Consider the following 24,065-nt stretch of genomic DNA (forward strand, 5'->3'; position numbering starts at 1 on the left):
TTAAAGATATTATAATTAAACTCTAATGGAACAACAATTTTTTGTGTTTTGTAATTAATCTCAATGTGTATATTTCATACAATAACTTCTTTTTCTGATCTTTCCCAGACAAAAATAATTTTTTAACAATTTGTTTTATCAAATAATTCTCTAGGACCAACAACCAAGTGTATGTTCATTACTGTATGACACACTTTGAGTTTCACTATGAATGAAGAGTGCTGTACAATTTAGATGTATTTTATTATTAATTGTTTGTTGTGTACATGTTGTTTTATTAATTATGAGATATACAAATAAAATAGATTTCATATAATTTGGAATGTTTGCATACACAATAATGCACCTACAGTATGTAGTGTTTAAAAAACTGAATGGTTGCTAACTCATGTTTAACTGCAAAAGAACAAACACCTGAGAATTGTGAAAGTTAGATTTATTTCTTCACCAATCATAACTGTTAGCATAGACAGTTGCCTGCAGTCATGAATCTTGCTAGTGTTTTACCACAAATTCTTTCTTCTTGAAACTCGGACCACCCAACTCCACTCAAACTCCCTTATGAAACAAAGAGGATGATGACATCCTGTCTGAATAGTGGCAAATAAATACAAATGCAGTCGTAGTAAAAACATATAAAATCAATTGGGACCAAGAACAGAAGCAACAACAAGTAAAATATTTTTGACATAGCACAAACATGAAGTTTTAGCCATGTTTGCAAATTGCACTGGCACAATAAACACACAAAATGGCACTGCAGGTGTATTGTTGGAAGACAATGAATTTTAGGACTGAAAAGGTTTACAAAAAGCTGTATTAAAACAATAACATTAAAAACTCTCCTTCATGAATAAAGGTTATGAATACTATTAACATCTGACCTTAACTTAGAAATCTTTAAATAGGCTTTGCATTAATACTCTTCCTTATTCATGATGAGCATGATTTGTAACAGCTCTGCCATTTCTACAAATGAGAACCACAGTTATACAAAATCTAGTTAAGACACTGAATTTGAAGCTCCGTATTTCCAGGATTGTTCAGTGAAAACAATGAATTGCATTGTTTTGTCATGAGATAAACATGGTTATCAAAAATCTTGCTTGTTTCTCTGGGCTGTCAGAAAGACATCCCTATATTGAAGGCCAACAACTAAGGCAGAAAAGCTCATCTGTCTCTTTTGTTTGATTTCACACAGTCAGTTCAAAGTTAAAAGAAATACCTCATAATTCTTTGTTGCTATGAAATAAATATGGATAAAAAGATAAGAATCACTTGGAAATGATGTCAACAATCTGGCAGATAAACATGCACATCCAATAAAAATAGTGTATAATACTTGAAACAATTCAGAGTTTAGAAAGAAAGTGGAATCGCCTAAGAGCAAATAAGTAAAACAGAAAGTGCTCAGTCAGGGTTACACAGGCAATAAGTAATCAGCAAAACACACGTCTTGATTCTTCCTCTGCTTCAGTAATCATAGTGGTGTATATATATATATGTTGTTGGAAGACTGATGCAACGTGTCACACTTTCGGACAGAACTGTAAGGAATTGTACATGTTTGTTTTGGCACTTTAAAACAAGGCCCTTTGCAAATACTGTAGGGTGTGTTCTAGTGTTAGCAATGACATGATTTGAACCGTGATTGGAGAGTTGAAGAAACCAGGAGCACAGGTGACTGACAACTGTCACAGACACTGACGAACCTCCTTAAGGACACTTGGCTTGGAGAGATTTACTGTGAATGGAAAGATAAAACAGAAAAAAAAAAAAAAATCAAATTAAACTGATTGTTGATTGATTTGAGTTTACACAGCATTAGTGATGAAGATGAAGTTAGTTCATTAAGGAAGCAGTTAGGAAAGTTAGTGCACAGTGAGGAGTGAAGTGTGTTACGCATGCAGGCTTCAATTATAACTCATGATACTAAAGGCAATGCTTAAGTCAGATTAATTTGAATTTTTTTTCACTTTTTTTTACCTCACTCACCCTTATATGTCAACATAAACCTTTAAAATTCTTGATTTTAGAAATACAGTACATAGAGAATAAATTTGTTACAAAAAAACACCAGTACTGAAGTATAAACTGAGCATATTCAGGAGGACGGTGTTCATTTCTTTTGGTTTGACGTTTGTCTGCATCCCGATCAATCACCAAATAAAATATTGAATTTTACTATCATTTATTTATACCAACATCTCACAAGATATTTTGGACAAGTGAGAGAAAAGGAAAGTTGTATTTCGAACTCCGATAACAAATAAAGTAACGTAATTTCAGAGCATATCTACAAAATTTCTGACTTTTGTTGCTTCTCAAATACATCTAATCCCTAGTTTCATATAACATAAAACGCTTCAAAATCTGTTTAAATATATCACAATAAAATGATAACCATAAAAATGGTATAAAAATGTAAAATAAAATACATCTTGTCAAATCTTCAGAAACAGTTTTCAGGCTAGAATTGACAAAAGTTTTTTTCATATCTTTCTATCTTTTGTTGATTTAGTGCATCACTATCTCCACCCACAAAACAACTCACACGCACATTAAAAAGCTCGGTATTTTCCATGTTTAATTATACCTGTTGATACTTATCACAACAACTTTGAAAGAGATGCCGCCTACAAGCAAATGTCAGTTTCATTAAAATTAGCGCTTAGGTTTCAGTTTCATGTGGTTCTTGAGCCAAATAGTTATATAACTATCACAAGCAAAGACTTGCCAACTGGATAGATGCTGTATGTTAATTTTACCATGAAAATAACAGCAACTTAAACTGCATAATTGTTTTTTTGATGATTAAAAAAAAAAAAAAAGTTGCAAAGCCTGAATTGGAAAGATGCAAATATCCTAAAAATGATGTAGGAGTTTTCAAAGACTGCAGGAAACCTTGTATATCTGACTGCAGAAGACAAAAGGGAACTCTGGTGCTTTGTGGCTTAGAGGTGGCTCTGTAGGGTTGCCTCTGACTTACATGATGACTGGAGGAGGCTCCCTTGCCCTTTTTTTTGCCTTTCGCTCCCACCGCTGTGGCGCTGTTGCGGCGCGCCTGCTCGTGATCGAACTCTAAGTCCTCTAGGCGCTGAGTTAAGGCCAGTTTCTGCTGGATGGCCATTCGTAACAGAGAATTCAGGGTCTTCTTCTCATCCTCAGCAGCAGCCAGTTGCCTCTGCATGTCGTCCAGCTGAGTCACATACTCATCGCACCTGAGAGAAAGAGACGGAGGAGAGGAGGGAGGAAAGAGAGGGGGAAAAAAGGGAAGAAACAAGAGATAAAACACTATTTCCAGCAGGTGGTGCACTTTGCCTTGAATTGCTACTCCTGTCACATGTTTTCTCCATTCCCCAGACAGCATTTTCCAGATGGGAGGATGAGGTCCCTGTTAGCTGACTCACACAAGTATTACATCAGACAGCTCCCACAATGCTTTGTGTCTTTCTCACAAACACACACACGGTTAGATATTCACACAAAACACTTTTGCAGCTCTAAGAATCGACACTAAAATTTAGAATTTTAAAAAGGTGCTGAAAAACGTGTGAAATTAGCAAAATACAAAAATATATCTCGTTATTTTGGTATTTTTGTCTTTCATCATGTGATAGATGGTAAAATACATGTCACGTGTTATGGTGTGTATCCTGGAATGCTCGGCCACCAGGATGCCACAAAATGGCTAATTTCATGTTTGTCAGTGAATGAAATGCGTATCAGGCATAGTATATCGTCATACCTTGTAGCAAACATGGCTCGGAGAGAGGAGAATGTGGCGGCATCCTCTTTCAAAGCCTTGAGTTCATTGCGGAGCTTCATCATCGTCTCAGTCACCATGACCTTCTCGCTGTCATACTTACTCTTCAGGTTTGCCAGAGCGATCTCAGCGGTCTGAAGGGAACAAGATGTTACAGAATTATCAATGCCTTGCACTTTTATCAAGTCCACTCATTTACGTGTTGCTGAAGCCAGTTTTTCTTTTCTGTTGTACTTGAGGAAAACACCCTTCCTCTGAAAAAAACATACACAGCAGGCATGCATACACAGTGGTCTTCTGACCTGTTTGTTGGCCTTGAGCACAGCTCTGAGAGTGGCGATCTGTTCCCTTTTGGTGCTGAGCAGGGACTTCAGTTTGAGAATCTCTGCCATACAAGCCTCTTTGTCTTTGTCTGCCACTGTGCTCAGCTCCAGATTGGCAAGTCTCTGGCGTGACAGCTCCGTGGTGCGGTCCACTGCCTGCTGCAAGTGGCGGATCTGGTCTCGGATGATGGCTACGAGGTTATAGATGTTCATGGGTTCTGGGCGGTGCTCTGGGGCTGGAGCCGGGGCGACTGTGGTGCTACTGGAGTTTGACTTTGCAGGGTCAGTCTCAGTGATCAGTCCATTAGTGAGAAGTACGGAGGAGTGGTGCTCCTTCCCTCCTTCTTGCCCCCTCCTTATTATGGCCTTGCCTTCCTTGTAGTAGTCGAGCATGACACGGTTGGGAGTCTCATTGTTGCACATACATACATGGTTGTAGAGATTGGCTAGCTCCTCACTGAAAGCTATGAGCTCATCCTGCGCCACATTAAGGCTGCCGAGTGACTCTCCTGCAGCCTCTGTAACCAGACGGAGTTCCTTCTCCAGACGAGCCACCTCCGCTTTATCTGTTTGGCTAATCTTCTCCAGGGATGCTAACCTTGACCTTAAGTCCTGGACCTCGCTCTCCAGTCGCGCTCGCTCATCTTCGTACTGTGTCCGACATTCCTCGTACTGTGCCTTCAGCGTCTTCAGCTCCTGCCTCAACTCTCCAGCTTCCGAAACCGCCACAGTGTATTTACACTTAAGGATCTCAGGTCCGTTGATGTCCAGTTCGTAGTAGTCTCCGTCATCATGGCTGTCTCTGTCTTTTTCACTGTCGAGGGCAGAATGGCGCTCCTTACTGGCCTGGAGTTTCCTCATTGCACTGAGATTCTCAGTGAGTTTGTTGACAGTTTCCTTTTGCTCAGAGACAGTCCCGTAGGCCTGCTCCAGCTGCTTCTGGCTCTCCTGCAAAGAGTTGATAAGGGCCACTTTCTCTCGCTCCACCTAAAAGTAACAACACAGACATTTTGAGTCATTTGGCCAACTTTGCAGCACCTGTACAAAGTTGGATCACTGGGAACAGAGAATCAAAAAGTGATCGTGACTAAGGTCATAAAGAAAAATAATATTTGACCCACTGCAGTGAAGCTTACCTGACAGCCTCATTTGCATAAATATCTCACAATGTATGTCTGTGATGAATGCAAATGCTGATTTATTATCTAACAGTTTAGTTCAGTCACCATGGAGATTTGTTTGTTCATCGGTGATGTTACAGAAAAAAATACTGGTGATGACTGAAAAGTGCAAGATAATGAAAAATGTAACACAGCCTCTGTGAAATTGCCATCTTACATCAGGGATGGAAGGTGCTATTTATTTCCAAGAATTATGAGAATTATTAGTCCATTATTTGTAGTATATGTGATTCTCGTTCACATTAAGTCACAATCCCTGCTCAGGTGCTTATATGGGCTTTCAGAGAGCAAAGTGGGTAAACTACAAGCAGGAGAAATCTACTTCAATCTAATTTTGAGTAATTAAATCGAATCATGGGATCAGGCAACACACTTGCAGTAATTACTGTACCTGTACAAGCTGCTGTTTAAGTTTCTGGATCTCCGAGATGTTGAGCTCACTCAGCAGGTCGTCCACCAGGCTAGGAGCCGGTTTGATGGGCTCTCCTCTCTTGTTCACAGCAGCTCGGTTGTCTTCGTCACCTTCGCCCGTCTTGATCAAGCCGTTCTCGAAGCCTCGGATCAGGTCGTCGTTGTCAGGCTCCGTAACGGCGGAAGGGTCGTCGTTGAGTTTTAGGTTGTCGATGGAGATATTTAAAGAGCTATTGTACACGGAGCCGCCGATGGTCATGTAATGTGAGAGCTCTTTGCGCAGGGCGGCCTTCTGCTCACGCTCCGTTTTAATCGTCTCTAAGGCCTCCGTTAGCTGTCGCTCAGCGATCTCTCTGAGGCGCATGGCTTCCTCCAGCTGGCTGTTGAGGCACTGGGAGTCCTCCTCCAGACGGCGGATCTCATGCTTTAGGCCTTCAAATTCCACCTGTACATATGGTCAAAAATAGAAGTAAGACTGAATAATTTCATTCAACTGAGTAGCGTCCACTGTGGTTCCTCTATTAGGTAAGCCTTACAGCTTTCCAAATATTGTCAATGACCATATGACGATGAAATAAAACCAATGTTTGATTCCCATTTGAAATCATAACAACCTTCAAAAGTATCGGGACAGCGACATGGTTACATTAGAAGCGAAAAGCAATAATGTGGGTAGTTTGAGTCATAAAAAAGTGTTTAAACAGGAACAACAATACTATTTTAACATCACTTCCACCATGTTTAAGGTGTGTAACAAAGTGTGTTTATTTGTCGCACCTGGTTCTGCCTCAGCACAGACACTTGTTTCTGAAGAGAGATGTTCTCCTCTTCCAGCTCACTGTAGTCCTGCAGCAGACGAGTCTCCCGCACCTTGTACTCTCTGATGTCATCGCGCAGCTGACTGCGCTGCAGCTCCGCCAGGTCTGAATTCTGCACACAGAAGGAGAGGAGAAAAAAAAAAAAGAGAGGAATGATGCTATGTTATGGCAGGCCGCATGTGAATAAACTCTAATCAAAATCAGTGTTTACTGTCATTGATTGAGGACAACATCAACCAGGCGATGGAAGCTGCATCCTTGAAATTGTCCGGTCACTGTGAGTGAAATGAAGATCAGTATGTCAGCATGTTTCACATACCACCGGGGCAAGACTTTGGCAGGCGAATGTTATGACGACAGGAAGACATGGTCCACTTACCAAATCCATGCTACAGACAGCTCTGGCGGAAGACATCCTTTGTGTCACTCACAGTGGACCATTACATCATATTTCCTGCTGGGTTCACTGTGATCCTGCTTACTGACCCTCCCCCGCTACAAGCACCAACTCTTTCACAGCTCACCCTGACAACAAGTGGTGGTCTGTCGGTTTTGTTCTCAGTCTCAACTTCTGTGAGCTTTACTAAACTTCTCTTCCGTCTTATTTTAATTGTAAGTGACGACGTTATTAGAGAGTCATACCATGAGCATATAAACACAAAAAAACCCACTTTGACTCAAATTTACTGGCTCTCATTTAAAACCGTGAAATCAAGAGAATGCTCTTTATACATTTCTACCGGTGCGTTTGAATTAAGATTGTAAGAAACATTTAACTATTTTCAAAATCAGCACAAACTTTCACTTATTACCTCTCTCATTTCCAGGGCGATGGATGACAGACGATCGTTTTCAGCTTGTGCGCTGGTGATGGAGGCTTTGGCCTGTCGAAGCTCATTCTGCAACTCTAGGACCTTCCGCTGATAGAGAGCCTCCTTACTGGCGGACTCCAGGATCAGCGATTCTTCCCTGCTTTCCCCATCTGCTGCCACCTTCCTGTGGGTTGAGTAAGCTTGCCCAAAGGCCTGAGGACAGACAGAAAGAACAAACTCCTTTAAAGAAAGAAAAAAAAAGCAGACATGATCTCAGAACCACAAGCAAGGCCAGAATAACCACCGGCGATAAGATAAGCGCCCTCTTACCCAAACAGTATTTATTCAAAAACACCAGGAGGCTTTACCATTACCTGCATTTACCACCAGTGCCATGTTACCCTGGTGCCACACTTACTGTTGGTGTTATTTGATGATGTTTATACTACACACTAACAGAGCATGGAGAGAGATTACTGCAAGCACTGACTGCATTTGAATTTGTTGTACTCATTTCAGCCAACCGGAGGCTGTTCGTCCATTCCATCCACATTCAGTGAATGAAAATCTCCTCGTTCTGTTATGGTCTCTTTTGGAAATATGAGTTGAAGAAATCTAAATTGAAATCATAGTGGAAAGTTGAAAATATCAAAATTCAATACGTATCAATTTAAGGTTTGTTTGGTTTTTTTTTTAACATGTATTTTGTTTCATATGTAAATGGGGCGGAAAAACAAAAACAAAAACCGAAAATGTATAGGCTAAGCTTTATGAGACTAGAATGAACGGCAGAGCTGGTGGATTTCATTACATTGTATAGGTGTAATTAATCAAGTGGGTGTACAACTTATTGTTCTAAAACTTTTTAAAAGTCATTTTTTTTATTATTTCTGAAACTAACCACATATTGTGATCATCAGCAAGTCCTTTGAACTGTTGCTATTCTATTCCACTGACTTGTAGTTTCTAAAGAAAAAAAAAAAGACTATAATGTTTTGCAAATGAAAGTAAACATTTGCATATTTTTTGCAAGTTCTTCAAAAAGCTGCTGCTTTTGTAGAATATTCAGTCGCCCAGTAAAGGTTTTTCCATAGCAGAGAGGTGAGTAATGGTGGTGACCACTAGTGAGCTCATAAATGCAGTAATGACTACATACCGGGCAAAGTGTCTAGGCTTAAAAAAATGTGTTACTTCACTTTGATGTTTGAGATTCGCTGTGCAGAATGATGTGAATATGTGTATGTGCGGAGTTTGAAAAGAAGGCTGTTTTCACATTCATCTGCTGAAGTTTCTCGGTGCTCACACACACACGACAAAATATTCAGGATTTTTTTTTAAATGAAGGAGACAGGATAGATGTGTTTTTATACGTCTGGAAACAGGACCACAGGGGATCTTTAAGTATAACCATATTGACAGTCAAGACAACATCTTAACTGCTTAAAAAGGTTGAACAAAGTTGATGTCAGATTCGCACTGACGTAAAGGATTGTAGACATCCAGCCAACATGCACCGACACCGAGCCAAACCGGTGATGTAACCACTACTGTCCAAGGAAGTCCTGAAAACCCACCAAAGAGCAGCAGCTCTGCCCCCTCACCTATATCCAGCCCCGCTCTCTCCCTCCCTCCCTGATTTCTCTCCAGATCAAAACAATTGATATGTGCAACAAGCAGTCAGTCATGATGTCAGCTCTACTAAAAAGGGGAAGTAACAGTCAGAATCATAAGATCGTTAGAGAATGAGATATAATGATGAATCATATAGTGACTAGACTGTGATCTGTGCCGTGAATAATGTAATGTGGACAAAAATGACTGAGAATAAGTCACTGAACGATCCAGGGGAAACAAAGATGAGTTATGTGTTATGTATATTTAGACTGTTAGTCAAACATCTGGGTCATCTTGTGTTTTTTGTAAAGTGTGACAGCCATTATTCACTATCGCTATCATTATTCACTATTTTTTGACATTTTAAAGACAAATCAATTGACAAAAAGAATCATTACTTGCAGCTCTGGATTTATGTATTGGAAATTGTACTCATCGACATGAATGTAGTTGCCTTTTTACAGCATTAAAGGGAATCATCTGTGCGCAATATTATGCATTACGGGCCAGCGGAGAATGAATTGTCACTATCTACTGTAAATGAAGAACACAACTACCTTGGCTGAGTTGAAAGTTGACAGTAAAGACATAGCCAATACACTAAATTATTAACAGTGATGGCAGAGGTCTTGTCCATAACAACTATGACTGCTGAGGCCAATGTGGAAGTACCTTAGGATGCACTTCCTCTAATGGTTGATAAGAAGGGCAACAAGACAACTTCAGACTGCGCTGAACAGATGGGGAAGCCCCAACTTCTCTCTTGAATCACATTCAAGTTTTCCTACAAGTTAGGAATATCAGCAGATATTGTCTCTCCTATTTATGTCCATATTTGTGCGATTTCAATAAAGCATTGCTTTATTACGAAGATATTAAGGGTTACAGGTGTCTCAGCCTGTCACATTGAGGTGTGCTGGTTGCTGCTTTACCCATCACACCTTCAGGTTTACCGAGGCCTTTCCTCATTCTCATATCATGTGAATAATATACTGCTTCCCAGGAGCATAATGAGATAAAATAAAGAAACCATGACATTAGCTGAAGCGAGAGAATCAAATTATTCCACAAATGGATGTGAAGAGAGAGCATTTTAATGCTTAAGTAAGTTTGGTAGCAGCTGAATTCAGTGATGACAGATGAAAAACATCTGGGCCATGAGAGACACTGTAAGTCTCTTACACTGAGAAATCCCCCAAAAAATTGGTGGTGAGGAGAAAAGCGTGGAAAGCAGAGGCCACTGTTGTAGATGTGGGTTTGAAACGTCAATCCAAGGAGCCAGCTAGGAAATCAAGATAAGGAGTGTTTTAAAAATGCAGTGGAGGGACGGATGTACTTCTGACTGAATTTCACATTAAGTCTGAATCATGCCTCGTTTTTAATGCAGTCTAACCCTTTCTGTTACCTTTAGACACAGTTAACTACCACATATAGAGTATTGGTCACACGGACCTGGACATTTGGCATGCTACTGTGGCTGCAAACGTCTGACTGAAGGCCTCAACCTAACATACCAAGAGCAAGTACGGGCAAGTGACCAAAAGGGTTTTTTTAATCTTCAAAGTGAAGAAATGATTAAACTAAGAAAAGGGTGAACAGCATATGATGATGTGTCATAATGGACTTCATTTAGATAGTTAGTTAGACTATGTGGCACTAAAATCTAGTTTGTTCTTGGTACTTTAATAACTCTAAATTATGGCTGAGCTATGAAGAAACAAGACCCAATGGTTGATAGCTAACATCATGGTTCTGATTATAGCTCTGACTGGCACGTTCACAGCCGTTGGAAAACTGAATGTTGACCGTTGTTTACGTCTTGCTAACCGATTATTGCTAATTTTCTCATATCGGTACGAATTTCCAGCAAGTGTCTGCGTGGCTTCTTTTTTTGTGACCTCAGGTTACCTCCTTCAGCTGATCCAGCTCCTGTCTGACCGTCTCATACTCTGTCTCCAACTCATCAAATCGCTGCTTGAGCTGTTGTTTCTCCTCCAGCACCGCCAGCCCGTACTCAGCCGCCTGGATCTTTTCATGGGTCGTTTCTCGCAGCTCCCGAGTGAGACGCTCGACCTCGGCTTGGAGCCATTGCGGCCCGGCCTCTGTCACCAATACCGCCTCGGGATATTCCTGCTCCTCCATAGACATCTTGGCGAACCGCCGACTCACAACTGTAACGGGACCCAACCCTGACTTAGCAGGAGAAAACCACCTAGACCACAAATCACTGCCTTCTTTGTTTGAGCCGCATTGTCGTGACTTAGATAGAGTTTAGACCCATCTGCCTGTTTCCGCCGCAGACATCGATGGTGCTCAGTAGAGACGATACTTTTGTCATTCTTGAGGACTTTTCCCAAGCTCTCTTCGTGGAGCTCACAGAGGAAACTTGAGTTGAGATCATCGATTGGAAAAAGCTACCCCTGAGAGACATTCAAATCGCTGTTAGTAGGAAGGGAAATGTAGTTTTAAGTGCGACGCCAGCACCTTACACCGTACGCAGGCTAGACGTCATATTGACTTCAAGTACCATAATGCATTGCGTGGTATTGGACCGCATCCAGTGACATACAGAAGATAGCAATACACTACTGTCATCTAGAGGTTTTAAGGTGAAAATACAACTACAGCCTCAAGACAGATACAATATTTTATTGGTTAAAGGCATAATTTGTCATTATGGCAACCAACGTTTAGTCTATAAAATCTGACAGAAAGGGAAAAATGTCCATTTCAAGTTCCCAAAGAGAGAGAGAGAGACAGAGACCTTTGTTTTTTTATCAAAGTAGTCCAAAGATTTTCAACTTAAAGTGATATAAAATGTAGGAAATCAGACTGAATGCATATGTGCTTAATGTAACATGATTAACCAATTATCATAATTGTTACTGATCCATTTTTGGCCACTAGACTGATTAATTAATTGGCTGATTGTATCAATTCTATTAGTGATTTAATGTAAATACAGCTACACCGGCACTCAGAACCTGCTCCTACTCCCAAACCGATTGACACTAAACAACTATTTGAAAAGGTGTTAGTATGTTGCAAATGCTGATTTCATACATGATTGAACTTAGAGGAAGTTAAACTGAAAGGTCCCCCACGGTTTCTCATTTCCTCCGAGCCTCACCACAATCTGTAGTCTTAAGATAAACTGTATGAATGTGAAAGTAAAACACTTGTTATCTGGGACTTTCCTCGTGTCTGTGTACAAAACTTGGCTGGGTGGTTTGACAGGGTTCAGGAAGCTGTCTTCTTTGTGTTTGATTGACCTGTTGTTGCTACACCTGCCCGGAGCAGAAACCTGCTGCTGATCGTAAATGGTGTGTATACCTGTGTTTCTGGGTTTCACGGTTCTCCACCTGTGTTGCCGTCCAGTTTCTCACTCTTTATTTTCTCAAGTTTTTCTTTATCTCTCTCTTTATCTTTCCTTTTCTCTCTTTTGACGTGTGTGTGTCTCTCTCTCTTACGCTGTTTAGCAACAGCCTTTGTGTTAACCATTAAACTCATTGTGTTGATCTGTCTCTACCAAGAGGTCATGATAATGTTTCTTTTTCAGGAAAATGGAGGGAACATCATTTTTATCTTTTACCAACACTGTATGTAGCATTTCACAGTCTGCATTAAAGGGTGGTGGCACACAATGTCTTGAAAGAAATTTCCCATTATATATCAGATATTTACTCAATTTAATCTATTTTTTATGAACATTTCCAGATAAATATTACCATTTTTATGCAATTAGCTTTGGACTGGGATGTGGAGCGGCGCTCTATAGGCCCTATCGTTGTAAGTGGACATACAATTTGTCATGCAAAATAATACTTTATTGGGACAATTCCAGTCATCTAATTTATCAACCAATTTGTTTATTCTTTTATTTATTTACGGTATATTATAAGTTTATAACAATGTTTCTGTTACATTTCCAGCACTTGTGGTTCCATTACTTCTTGCTGTGTTTTTCACCATAGTGTTTGAGGTTTTGGGCATGACATGTGGTAAGTTGAATATTTTGTAAAAATAAAAACTTGTTTTACCTGTCCGTGTTGTTTTTCTTCAAAGGGTAGACCTGTCATTTTAGATGATCTTCTAACCCTTATATTTTGTTTGACAATGTCATTATTCGTTTTTTATGTCCCTGTCAGACCTGCCAGCCCATACAAAGGAGTGTAAAGGCTGTCCATTTGATAAAATAGGTAAATCATTTGTAGCAGAGATGTATTGTTAATGTACAACAGTTTAATAATAACACAAATATTAATCACTAACAAATGACGGTAAATGATTCGTTATTGTCTAAAAGCCTATACATGATTTATAGCTAATTGATAATCTTATAGTGATTTTTTTTAATGTCAATATTCATTTTCTATAATTGCCCACTGATGTGAGTAACAATATTGTTGACAAGCTACAGTTTCCATAGATATATACCATATGATGAAACAATGACCTTTTACATTCAGACCCGTTGTGCATAAAAATGAAAGTAACCTTCTAACTCTCCTTAGATGTCTGCTTGGGCTTTTGTTTCGCACTTTTTGTGGCCACGGTAAACCTCAGCTCATATCACGGTAAAACTATGTGACTTTTCAACATGTGAGATATACAAAAGCCTTGGGAAAATACTATTTCTGTGTTTACACATTGTGTTTTCTTTCAGTCTACACGCTGTCGTACGGATGTGGAATCATTGTGTTTGCTCTTAGCGGAGCAAAACGGAAATACAGCACTCTACGGTGGGTAGTATACGAGAGCAGGTTTAAATTTTGTCTTCGAAGGTTAGAGTAATGGTCTGTGCCTGATATTAAAAGGTTATTTGTCTCTTTTGGACAGGAAGCTGAGACAGGAGAGACGATACTGATGGTAGAAGGGGTGTGCAACCAGACAAGGTGAATTTACTGGCAGTGATATCTGGGGCATTTATGAGTTGTGTTTGATGATATGAACTTAAGACTTTGAACTCTTCTTTTCCCAGAGATGGTGAATTCTGCTAGGAAGTCATATGTGTTTCCATGGAAACCAGCATGATTCAGAGTCTTGAACGATCACAATTATACCCGAAGATAAGATAAGATGTCTTAGCGAGCTCAGGGATAAACAATAAAAAAAAAAGTTATATAATTTATGGAATAAGTGAAGCAGACATGCATTTCACTTTTATAAAAAAAAATGAGATGTGTTATATGTTGTTATCCATCATGGTATTGTACTTAGACACTGTTTCAATTAAAACTTTTAAGTAAAAATTCCTGTGTATGTGTACTGCTTGAACCACACACATCAACACTCATACGAAGTCAAATGCAGAGGGCTTTATTACATGAAAGTAAGGTACATACAAAATTTCAAGTAACAAAAAAAGTGTTTGTTCTTGGGTTCACAAGTCAGATGTAACTCTACCTTCACAGTCACAGCCAACCATATTCTCCGTCAGCACTGGAGGGACATTTAGCCCTCCACCTTATGTAAAAAAGAGGATGTCTTTGACCACACAATGATTGTCGTCACACTGCTGGTATGGTCCAAATGTACAGCTTTAGCACAAATGAACGCTGAATTGTGTGGGTAAACTTTGAAATCAATAACAAAAGACAGTGCTAAAGAGAAATGATGCAACTTTTGCCAACTACAAAAGCTTGAATTGCCTGAAGATGTGAATTGCAGTTTTGTGTGACTTTTCTTTTTAAACCTACCTACATTTGTTTGATTTTTTTTCTTCTCTAACTTCTACAAACAACAACTCAGTTAGCCTCTCTCTGACACTGTGGCCATGATAAACAGCTACTTTGATACTACGCCCCACCCAGTTTTATGAGCTACATCAGAACAATATAAAAACATTTCCAGCTGAATGAGGTTAAACAAAAAGCATTTCAAAAACACATGAGAGCATCACATTGTTGAACATGTAACAATGTGTTGTTTTGTATGGTGAGCATCCACCAATCAACTACCAGCAAAGTCAATTATGGCCACGTTTTGAATACTAAACTGGAAGCATAACAATGCTGAGTTTAGGAGTGAAGATATGTGTATTTGCATTTGTGTGTCTCCATTTTTGTGTGTGATGTGATGGATGCTTGAAAGAAAGGTAAATGTGGGAGTCTACTTTTAAGTGTACAGCACAAAATCACATTACTTTGGTAAACACTTAGGGGAATTCACAGTGAAGGAATTTAAAGAGCTGGGTGTCATGTGAATCAAAAACATACTTGACTGTTAATCTTCACCTGCAGGGTTGTGATCAAACGGGTGGGTGGGGCGGGGAAAAAAAGTTACTTGGCATTGGTGGAGCTGCTGAGCATCTTGCGGACGGCCTGGGCGATGGCATCACGATCAATGCCATAGATCTTGAGCAGCTCGTGTGGTTTGCCACAGCGGGGGACATGAGACACAGCCAGGCGATGCAGACTGAAGCCAGACTCATTGACCATTGCTGAGCACACTGCCTCCCCAAGGCCACCTGTGGGACAACAATTCATCACATGAGAGAGATGAAGGGGGGGGACAAATCCTCCCTTGAGGATGCGAGGTCTCAAATATTTGGAGCTTCAGTGACAACAAAAATGAGCCTGTGTACATGCAAAATTCATTGACATAAAGTATTGATGTACAATAAATTGAGAGTTACAAGTTTAAAAAAATGCTCTTGACTACTGAAACACTCTTCTTCCTGATCCAGATGTTAAATGAATTAAATCCCCAGCATCCGACTGATTACAGTAGCCAAATTTCTTTTGTCCAGTCAAATCCGCACCATCGCCCATCCCCACTCTCTTAACCGGCAGAGGGCATGGCTGTCTGTGTTATCTAGGTCACAGACTGCCCCATGGGCACATGCTCAGTTAAGGAAATCTGACAGCACTCTGCCTCTCTGGCTCTCACATTTACAAAATGCATCACAGTACCATTACCTTGTCTGCAATGAGGGCACACAACAGTCAGCCTGCCCTCAGCCAATAAGCAAATGCCACCACATCGCATCTCCGTCACTGAACCAATGGAAACATGCCACCACAACACACCCGAGGATATGGACCAATGACAGGGCCCCAGCTGCATACATGCATTATGCTGTAATGCTTGTTGCTGCTAGGTGGTAGTGGTCATACAATATGCAAAAGCTGAACAATATAAGCATTTTTTAATGGAAACCTACCCTCATAGTAATGGTCTTCCACAGTGAGGATTCTTCCCCTGGTGGCACGTGTGTGGTCGATGATGGTTTTGACATCCAGCGGTTTGATTGTGAACGGGTCAATGACCCTGATGGAGATCCTCTCTAGAAGATCAATTCATTCAGAGGAGGAAACAACATATTAGAGATTTTTGGTATCATAAATGACATCACTGCAACTGAGGCATGCAATTCATATAGTGGTTGTAAGGCTGAGATTTCCCTGATTTTATCCAATAACTGATGATTAAACAAGCGTTGTCTATTGCCCAGGGACGTCTGAAAAGATGACTCAAAATCCAATCTACAGATGGATGTTGAAATCATCCTTTAATACCTTTAAAAACAATAATGCTCATGATCAAAGCTTTAAGGATTACACCATACACCACAATAATAATGTCACATTTAAGTCATAGTGAATTTAGACAAATATTAATCAAATATAATCATAAAAAAATTTAACTCAGATTTGTCTGATCTGTTAAATACTTAATACATCGTGTCTGTTTCATCATTTGTTGGAAATGTCAAATATGACATGTATATATCTTACCTACTTATGATGAGAAGCAGTAGATTACTATAATGTACCTTTCTTTAGATGTTCAGCTGCAGCCAGAGCCTCATGCAGAGTCACTCCAGCGGCCACCACGGTCACCTGGTCCTCCTTGCTCTGGTAAACCACCTGGAGAAGGGAAAGGTGTTCATTTTGAAATAATATCTTTCATTTAAAAAATGTCCCTGCCATAAAAATGGACACTTTTTATGTGCACTGCTTAAACAGCTTTCTTACCTTAGCCTGTCCAACATGGAAGTCTTCATTGCTGTTATAGATGATGGCGCTGTCTTGGCGGCTGGTCCGGATGTAGCAAACACCCTTTATGAAGGGATACATGAGAAGAGCATCACCACTGGGACATTTTGACAGCAAATATGCTGTTTTTTTCTGATAAAGAAATAAATAACTATCACAGTTACTGTTGGAAAGCCAGAAAACTGCTTTTACCTTTGTGCTTGCAGCCAGTTCCACAGCCTTCTCTGTAGACACACCATCACTGGGATAGAAAATGGTTGCTGTGGGAAGGGCCCTGAACATAGCCATGTCCTCTAGACCCATCAGGGAGGGGCCTTCCTCTCCTGTAATATATACATTTATAGTGAATTTAATACACCTGACCATTAGGAAATCCTCAAAAATTATTGGCTGGTCAGGTGAGCTGATGCATGCAGGTCCACAGACATAAAGCCAGACTTTGCATGCAGTGTACCTGTGCTAACAGAGGGACACCTGGTTCCCTGCTGACAGCTTCCAGGGCAGACAGGAAGGGAGAAAGAGGGAAGGACTGAGTACTAGCTGTACGTCCGAAGAAGGTAAAGGGTGAGGAAAACACAGGATTAGAGGGAGAAGGAGAGGATTGCAACATTTGCACCCTCACAAAAACAAACACACACACAGACCATTTATTTTACACGTTTATTAGCATTTGGGATACTGTGAAAGTGGGATTTGAAAAATTGGTGCTGTAAGTGGCTGTCATCAGAGTGAGGAAATAAAGGTGAAATCTGTGAGAGTGTTTGGGGTGTTGGTGAGGTGTGGGGAGGGATTAAAAGTGTACACGGTTCATTAACGGTGAGTTTACTAACCAGTGGACAGGCCGCAGTGGGAGCCACATAGATTGATGTTGCTTTCTGAGATGGCTGCCATGCGAAGCTGGTCATAAGCACGGGTGAAAAAGGAAGCAAGAGTACTGGCAAACACGACGTTCCTGTCACGGGCAGCACATCCCATGGCAACACCGACCTAAGAAAGGAATTTATTGTTGATTATTATACCTGTGCAAGAGCACAAGAGACATAACTTTCCTGTGCCAAATTAAATAGATACAGTTCACATGCAGTTGATCCCCGAAAAATCACCCAGAGGGTCAAATATCTGCAGCACAAACCACATTTGAAAGCCTCTTTGAACCAAAGACCATGTTAAGTAAAGAGTAAGTGAGAGAAGTTCCTTTAAAGCTCTAGAGCTTACTTTCCCATATGGGTGGAATCAGTGGCATACCTCCTCTTGCGAATAATTTCCTTTGTCCTGTCTACAAAACGCTACTTGATCCCCTGACTTCTTTCCTTGCTTTGTCGAAAGCAACAACTAAGCATCCATGAAAGTGCAAAAGTAATGATAGATAAACTGTTTTAGATAAATCAATGAAATCTACTTCTGTAAAGGCTGCACTGTACTTGTATAATCTATGTTCCTAATTTTAACAGTTTAGCACAGTTTGAGCATACCAAGAATACAATGTCATTAATAATACATTTATACAATAAAAGCACATTTATCAAAAACAAATCACGTGTTGACAATAGTGTCAATCTCCTCATTTAACATGTAATGGATTTTCATCTAATTTCTATGAGCCACTCTCGTTCTGCCATTCAACTTTTGACTTTTCTCATGCATTCAGCCAGATGGTCCCACCCTCCACGCTGATTAATATTTTACTTCTGAATACACTTGTCATGACAGCTTAACATCATACACATGCCTGACCTAGATCGGAGTTGGCTGCTGCTGGAGCCATAACAGCACAAGGAATTAATGTCTGATCTCCTCTCCCCCAAATTATTCATCTAAAGTCAGATAAAAAATAATAATGTGCACAAAGGAAGGGCCTGACCGCTGGTGTCAGCAGCAGCCACATTGACCATAAGGAATCAATTGGGTCGTGTCTTTACCTCCTCTTTACATTATGCATAGACAACTCATGTATAATTTAATAACTCCCGGGTGTCCTTGCAGCTCATCAGAGCTGAGAAAGAGCAATTTACTCAGCCAAACTACCACAGTAAAGGAAGAGAATTAGATTTTTCCAATAAACTTAAAAACAGAGAGAGCATTGGACCAACAATACCGTAAAGAGAATGTAAAAGGCTTTGTTGGTAAGTGTTTATATTGCAAAAATATCTTTTACAAGCTTTGTGAAAAAGGCTTAATTCTGGAGATTCATGAGCCATCATACCATGTTCTGCTGAGCAATGTAGCACTCCACAAAACGGTTGGGATGCTCATTCTTGAAGATCTCTGAGTAGGTGAGGTTGTTTGTGTCTCCATCAAGGGCCACAACACGCTCATTGTAGCGGCCCAACTTGGCCAGCGCCATCCCGTAGGCCTTACGTGTGGCAATCTATAACAGAAAATCAGCATTAACAAAGTCTGTTGGTTCATCTTTCATGTGCTTCTTTGGCTTCTTTAGACCTTGTGTGAACATACTTGAGAGTAGGCTTAAGGACAGGAATGAATACACATGTACAAGTAACAAACCTTTTCTCCAGCCTTGTAACTGGGTGCGCTGGGCATCCTGACGTTCCTCAGGCTGACCGGAGGGGAGTCCTCTACGGGAGCAGGAGGGTACAGGTGTTTGCTGCTGTTCATGATTCGACTCTGCAGATCCTTCATAACCATCTCGGCCATGTCTTTGGGCAGAGTTTTGGCATGCCAACCCAGCTTATCTTCAGCAGCTGAAACCACATGAACAATGCATCACATTGGTGGACTCAGGCTGAGAAAGAAATGGATTGAGAGCAATACATTTGTACATGAGGAGTGGACAGTGATGGACAATTACCTGGAATGCCTTTGCCCTTGATGGTTTTAGCAATGATGGCTGTAGGCTGATGGCGTGGCTGGCTCAGAGCCTTGCAAAGCTCTTCCACACTGTGTCCATCCACAATGATGGCATGCCAACTGTAGACATATGCAACACATCAGAGCCACACATTAAAACACAGTTGGTATACTTTATATGAAGAGTTGGAGCATCTGGGTAGAATGCTTTTTGTATTACCATGGCTTTTTTCATAGCCTTACAGCACAGCACATCCACTAACACTCATCCACATACAATCAGCCTCTGCTACAATATACATTTCCAAGTTTATACACTATTACCCAAAAGCTTCACAGCGTTTCTGATATTTCTCTACGTGATGCTGCAGGGGTGCAGGGTCACTTTGGCCCAGGCGGTTGATGTCCATGATAGCCACCAGGTTGTCAAGCTGGTAGTAGGAGGCGAAGGACATGGCCTCCCAGACAGCACCCTCTGACATCTCACCATCCCCCACCAGGCAGTACACACGATAACTGGGGTGGAGAAAAGGGCAAAATTATACAATTAGTGTGTGTGTGTGGTGTATGTTTCGGTAAAGGATGGGTGTTGTATTTGCAAGAAACAGCATATATCATGAAAATTCTCTCTGACACTTTTCCAGTAGAATTGATTCCTGTTTCATTATCTGACAGTTTGGTTGGTAACAGGTTGTGACATGATAAAATCTTCCTGAGGCCTCTAAAGGTGTGGCTGCTTAATTTCACACCTGCATCTCAAACATGCCTCCCACAAAAATCACACAGACTCCTGTAAATGGGACAAATTATAATCTCATTTTAAAGTTCTCATTTGTCTCAAATATTACCCGCTGAGTCAAATTTTTTTCCATATATACAGCAGCTGTTTTATGCAAAAAAAAATTATTTTGATACCATTTCAAAGGAAAAAAAAGAAAAAAAAATGATAATAAGGCAAATGGATTTGACTTGTGATAATAAATTAGAACAACAGACTGCGAACAAATACATGGTTGAAAGCACAATATCTGAATTTGATTCTGAGATGAAATCTGCTTGGATGGTAAAAATAACTGAGATATGACTGCTGGGCCTGTGATTATTAGAGCAGAAGAATCGTGAGAGCAGAGCATGTAGCCGTAACACACCCACAGAATCTGGAAAATCCTGATCACTCAAAGGAAGCTTTGATGCAGACCCAAAATTTAAATTAGAGAAAACACTAAACAAGAATGTATAGTACATTAACGCACCAAAATATTTTAATAATTTTTGTGTTGTATGTAAAATGCAGTTAAGTCAGTGTCTACTTATAAATGTTATACCTTGCAAGGAATTTTAAGATGCATGCAAATACTGTAAAATTAGATTGTGTGCACATTTGTGAAGGATTACCTGGATTTGTCAAAGTATTTCCCGGTATAAGCCATTCCACAGGCCACACCAAGACCCTGTCCCAAAGAGCCAGTGGTTACATCCACAAATTGCTGCCTCTGAAATAATACAAATCACATAGAGAACAGAAAGATTTACTTGGAACGCAGTTTGTGCTCAGTGAGATGATTTCTGAAGTATGGTACAGTATGTGACAGCTTACAGTGGTTTGGTGGCCTTCCAGGTTAGAGTCAACCTGGCACATGCTCAGCATCTCGCTCTCCTTCAGGAAGCCTGTTTCAACCCACATGGAGTACAGGGCTGGAGCAGCATGGCCCTGTGGGAAACAAAAGTGATCCTCAATCAACATTATTTATCAAAAAAAAAAAACCCACTGAGTTAATGCAAGAAAAAGGTTAGATTCTGCAGACTGGCTCTCACCTTGGACATGATGAAGCGGTCACTGTTGAAGTTCCTTGGGTCTTCAGGGCGGTACTTCATGGTGTGGAAGAAAAGCACAGACATGATTTCTGCCACACTGCAGCATGATGTGGGGTGTCTGGACAACAGAAGAGAGGATGCTGTTAGCCATATGTCAGACATAAGTACACACACATGCACAAAGGAATGTACAGTAATCCCTCACAGATGCATGTGGATGCTACCTTTCCTACAGATTTATCATTGACAGCACATAGATAGAAATCAAGTTACCATTAATACTACTAAGCATATTAGTGGTAGAAAGTGATGCCAATGTTATTATAATATCTTTGTAGACTTGTAATTGTAGATGCAGCCCTTGTAATTATGTTGTGAAATATAATTACATGCAATTTAAAAAAAAGGACACACCCTTACGAGTAGTAGAAAAAACTAAATGGTGTGGTGATCTTTGTAGAGTTTCTGATTACACAGTGTAGAGCTATAAAAAAAAAGGGCAAATGACTGTCCAATATGTAAGCAAATTCCAAATAATGGCACAATTCATAAATCAAATAACTGCTGTAGGTCTAAAAAATGTCACCAAGAGCTCCATCCAGAACTATGGAGCCTAGAGGATTAAGTATTTTGGCGCGCTGGTATTATTGGCGGGCTGGTTTTTGGCCTTTCCCACATATAACGATATTGGAGTTGTTCACTGAAAATGCTCCAACATGACAATGCCAGACTTATTTGGAATTTAAACATAGAGATTAGTCATCGGTAAAGTTTAGAATATTTTAGTTTAAGTAACATTCTGTTAAATATCTTTCAGTGTTTCTTTGTTCCCATCAGTGTCTGGTTGACATTGCAGAACAGTGCTACAGGGAGCTGGGCTCAAATAAATAAACCTTTTGATTCTACAAATATAAAACATTTTTGTTGTTGTTGAAATGGAGAATAATAAAGAATACTAAATAGAATACTAAAATACCAAAAAAAAAAAAAAAATCACCATTATTCAGCTGCTCCCTAAAGAGACATTTCTGTAACAAATTGAGCATTTTGATACCATATCGGTGTTGAGCAAATGCAACTGCAATCTACAACAGAGCTCTAACACAAAATTTGACATAATATTTCAACTTATCAATAAAATTTTACAATCCTTTTCCCATTGAAGAACAATGCAATACTCAAGTCTATCTGCAACGCACAATCCACCCGACTCATGGTCTATTCTGCCCGATACTGCACAAGGGCATATTCAGAAGTCAGCAATCAAATACAATATTTATCTTGCAAACAAAGTAAATTTAAAAAAATTTAAAACCTACATACACCAAAGACCATGTTTCAAGATTTTTTTGTCCAGGATATGAAAACTCAATCAACATGAAAAGATTAAATAATTCACTTTTCCTGACAACTGTGACTAAAGTATCTTACAAGTGTGTATGTTAACTACACTTCACTCATTTATACATTCAAATTTCTGCGATATGGTGTATACTTCATATGCTACTAAATGTTCTATAAAGCAGAATGAAATATAATTTTTGTGCTGTTGAATATTTTAATTTAATTGATTTAGTTGATAAGGAATCCAGAGCACAATTTATCAAATAACAACTGTGAATGTTCAAGTGTTTCTGTCAGTGGACAAAAGGAAGAGAACAAAGGCAGAACATGCTGTTCCTTTGGCTCTTCACTTGCAAATATGTCTGAGTGTGTATCTGTACATGCATGTATGCAGTTAGAATGAAGAGGTGTGACTGTTGGTGTTCATCTACGCATGCTGCAAAGAAATATGAAATTTGCATTATGTTTTTTAACACCTTGTGGCTGTGCATATATTTGGTGATGTTTTGCATTTACACTCTTAAAGCTTATGTGTGAAAGACAGTGGAGGCGACTCACCCACTGCCTGCTGCAGTCGTTGCCTTGATGGAGTTGATCCGGAGGCGGTTGGCGATGTTCCTCAGCGCCTGCACTGTCTGCTGGTCAGGTTTGTGGTAATCCTCCATGAAGGCAAAATTTCAAGTTCCACAGCACCAAAAAAAGTAGCCTAACTACAATCCTGAATTTGTGAATGTGTGTAAGAGTGAGGGGCTGGCAGGGGCAGCACCTGTATGTGTGTGTGTGTGTGTGTGTGTGTGTGGCAGTGACAGAGACAGAGAGAGAAAGAGAGAGAGAATAGAGGAGAAGCTGGATTTATCCTATCAGGCATGCAGACACAGATGCACAAGGACACACTATACGCACACACACACACACTATACACACAAACACACACACACACACACACACACACACATACACACACACACACACACATAGACAGACACAGAGGAGGGGGAACCCAGTGACGTGGGCTGGGTGTTACTGCTAAAATCGAATGGCACTCATTCTATTGGCTACAGGATAACAGGGATGATGGAGGTTTGTCACAGCCATAGATGTGCATTAGTGTGTGTGTGTGTGTGCATGTGTGTGTGTGTGTGTGTGTGTGTGTGTGTGTGTGTGTGTATGTGT

At 40.2% G+C, this 24,065-nt stretch overlaps 2 protein-coding genes across 2 annotated transcripts; both read right to left on the reverse strand.

Moving 5' to 3' along the window:
• Window positions 1-419: 419 nt before the first annotated feature.
• On the reverse strand, window positions 420-11,321 carry bicd2 (bicaudal D homolog 2 (Drosophila)). Its single transcript, XM_044347854.1, has 8 exons — window positions 10,834-11,321; window positions 7,312-7,524; window positions 6,459-6,611; window positions 5,662-6,126; window positions 4,069-5,076; window positions 3,749-3,900; window positions 2,990-3,221; window positions 420-1,744 (listed from the first exon to the last, which is right to left on the reverse strand). Exons 1-8 carry the CDS (start codon window positions 11,071-11,073, stop codon window positions 1,742-1,744), a joined length of 2,466 nt encoding a protein of 821 aa, XP_044203789.1. The 5' UTR covers window positions 11,074-11,321; the 3' UTR covers window positions 420-1,741.
• Window positions 11,322-14,228: 2,907 nt separating this feature from the next.
• Window positions 14,229-23,832, reverse strand: tkta (transketolase a). The gene is made up of 14 exons (XM_044347860.1): window positions 23,451-23,832; window positions 21,549-21,666; window positions 21,331-21,444; window positions 21,129-21,226; window positions 20,058-20,249; window positions 19,735-19,853; window positions 19,431-19,627; window positions 19,129-19,293; window positions 17,756-17,912; window positions 17,118-17,248; window positions 16,905-16,988; window positions 16,703-16,796; window positions 16,091-16,213; window positions 14,229-15,394 (listed from the first exon to the last, which is right to left on the reverse strand). Exons 1-14 carry the CDS (start codon window positions 23,555-23,557, stop codon window positions 15,207-15,209), a joined length of 1,887 nt encoding a protein of 628 aa, XP_044203795.1. The 5' UTR covers window positions 23,558-23,832; the 3' UTR covers window positions 14,229-15,206.
• Between the last annotated feature and the right edge of the window lie 233 nt (window positions 23,833-24,065).

This window comes from Thunnus albacares, chromosome 4, assembly GCF_914725855.1.
Source record: "Thunnus albacares chromosome 4, fThuAlb1.1, whole genome shotgun sequence".
In the NCBI taxonomy this organism is placed as follows: domain Eukaryota; kingdom Metazoa; phylum Chordata; class Actinopteri; order Scombriformes; family Scombridae; genus Thunnus; species Thunnus albacares.